This window comes from Cornus florida, unplaced genomic scaffold (genome assembly GCF_030987335.1).
Source record: "Cornus florida cultivar Cherokee Brave unplaced genomic scaffold, ASM3098733v1 CherokeeBrave_3.0.0_Hap2_Chr10, whole genome shotgun sequence".
NCBI lineage: Eukaryota > Viridiplantae > Streptophyta > Magnoliopsida > Cornales > Cornaceae > Cornus > Cornus florida.
In genome coordinates, this window is record NW_026775580.1 from 35,469,449 (window position 1) to 35,471,429 (window position 1,981).

A 1,981-nucleotide genomic window follows, 5' to 3' on the forward strand; every position below is an offset into this window, starting at 1 on the left:
AAAATTTTCCATGGGGTAATTTTGACCGCTTAATGATAGGAGATCTCGGTAACAACTGGAGTCTAGACTTAGAGTCTAATTTGTGATCTGATTCAAAAGTTTAAATTATTAAATAGTGCGACCTATATATATCTAATACATTTCTTATAAAAAATTCGAGACAAAATCCTTCGATACTTAATATACATTTACATTTTATTATTGAGAACCCAAAATCCCAGATTCTAAATAGTGAATAAGATGTTTAATAAGAGTATAAGTAATGGTTGAAGGTTTAAAGTTCTATGATGAAGTGCACGGAAGCTTCTAAAGCTGCCAAGGTTGAAAGATAAAAAAAGCTTCTTTGCTGATGCAGACTATTAATAACTTGTACAAGTTGAATTCCTTTTGTCGGTCCAAACGGGGAATAGGAATTCAGCCTGACGAACATGATGACGTAATAGTAGTCTTGCAAGAACACAAAACCTTCCCAAGGATTCAAATTGTTCCCCATAAAAACAAATACACTTGTTTAATTAAAAACACCAAAAACATGTACAAACTTTTAATAATGTCAATGTTGTGAGTGTTAACAGTTTGCTTGAATTTTTTAAGAAAAAATAAAGAAATAAAATTGTATAAAAATTAATGTCATTTGAGACATTTTCATCAAGAATGGTATACCAATAATATAATGTCTGGCACACCGAACATCTTTCCCTCGTCAATCATCCTTGTCTTTGCCATTAGCAAACTCATCTTTTGTCTCCGAAGAAGATTTAGGCTTTGAAGTGACATCCATTCTGATAGGCAAATGCATCTTGACATAGAACTTGAAGAACATGAAGAAAGTAACAGCATTAAGCACAAAGTTGACAAACCCAACCCCAATTCCATTACACCCACCTTTAAAGAAATGCAACAAAATAGCCCCAACATGAAAAACCAAATTGCAACCCAACAAAAACATCTGACAATGGATCACAATGCCCGGATAGGTCGGACCCGGGAACCCGAGTTCGGCCCAGAATCCGTACCCGAAGACCATGGAATACATGAGACTCACACAGAGAATGGTGAACACTTGGAAAGACTGAGAGAATTCAAGCCAGAGAAAAGACATACAGATGAAGATCGAGTCGTAGAAGAGCTGGATATGTGGGAGCGTACGACGTCGTAGGATGACGAAGAATGTGCGGAGTGGGAGGAGGAAGCGAGAGAGGTAGAAGACGTATGACCAGAAGAAGACCCGGCCGGAGGAGCGCGTGCCGAGTGGGAAGCAAAGGAGCCACTGAAATGGGGTCTTGGAGCGCTGCCAGAGCCACCGGGTGTCTCGGATCTCGGCGGCGACGGAGGAGAGGGTGCCGGCGAAGATGGCGGCGGAGATGAGGGTCATGGCGAGGCTGTGGAGGGCGGGGATGGGGCCGAGTGGGACGGGACGGCTGCGGCGCCTGAGGAAGAGAGGGAGGAGGAGGTGGTGGAGGGTGACGGCGGCGGTGATGTAGAAGGAGATGGAGGTGAGGAGGAAGAGCCAGGTGGAGCCCCATAATTGGGTGTTCCACCGGAATGTGACCATTTTGGGGTGCTCCGATAGCCAGTATTGCATGCTCTGGATCACCAAAGGAACCATTTTTGAGCAAATAATTCTAGTTTTTAGCTCTGTTTTTTTGGTTGGTTGTTGTTCTAAAATTGGATTGAGAAAATGGTGCTTTTGAAGATTATAGGGTATAAAAGATGGACAATGAATGAACTGTAAAGACCTTAATGAATGAAACGCTAATATATATATATATATATATATATATATATATAGTAGACCTTCTGGAAATTGGGAAGAAGGTATCAGAGACTTTTGACTCTGGCAATGAAGTTTTCACATCTATCATAAAAGAAATACATTTTTTTGTGAGAGATAATTAAAGATGAAAGAAGATAAATTTTAGCTAAATACTACTCCAAAATTTACCTGTAATTTAAAATTTTTATATTTAAATTCCAAAAA

General features: G+C 39.9%; 1 protein-coding gene across 1 annotated transcript; it reads right to left on the reverse strand.

Moving 5' to 3' along the window:
- Positions 1-271: 271 nt before the first annotated feature.
- LOC132278955 (elongation of fatty acids protein 3-like) lies at positions 272-1,724 on the reverse strand. Its single transcript, XM_059780865.1, has one exon. It carries the CDS (start codon positions 1,607-1,609, stop codon positions 704-706), a length of 906 nt encoding a protein of 301 aa, XP_059636848.1. The 5' UTR covers positions 1,610-1,724; the 3' UTR covers positions 272-703.
- Positions 1,725-1,981: the final 257 nt, after the last annotated feature.

What these genes read in the sequence shown, in the direction of transcription:
- LOC132278955 (XM_059780865.1), bottom strand. Translation starts at nt 1,609, where the DNA reads ATGGTTCCTTTGGTGATCCAGAGCATGCAATACTGGCTATCGGAGCAC.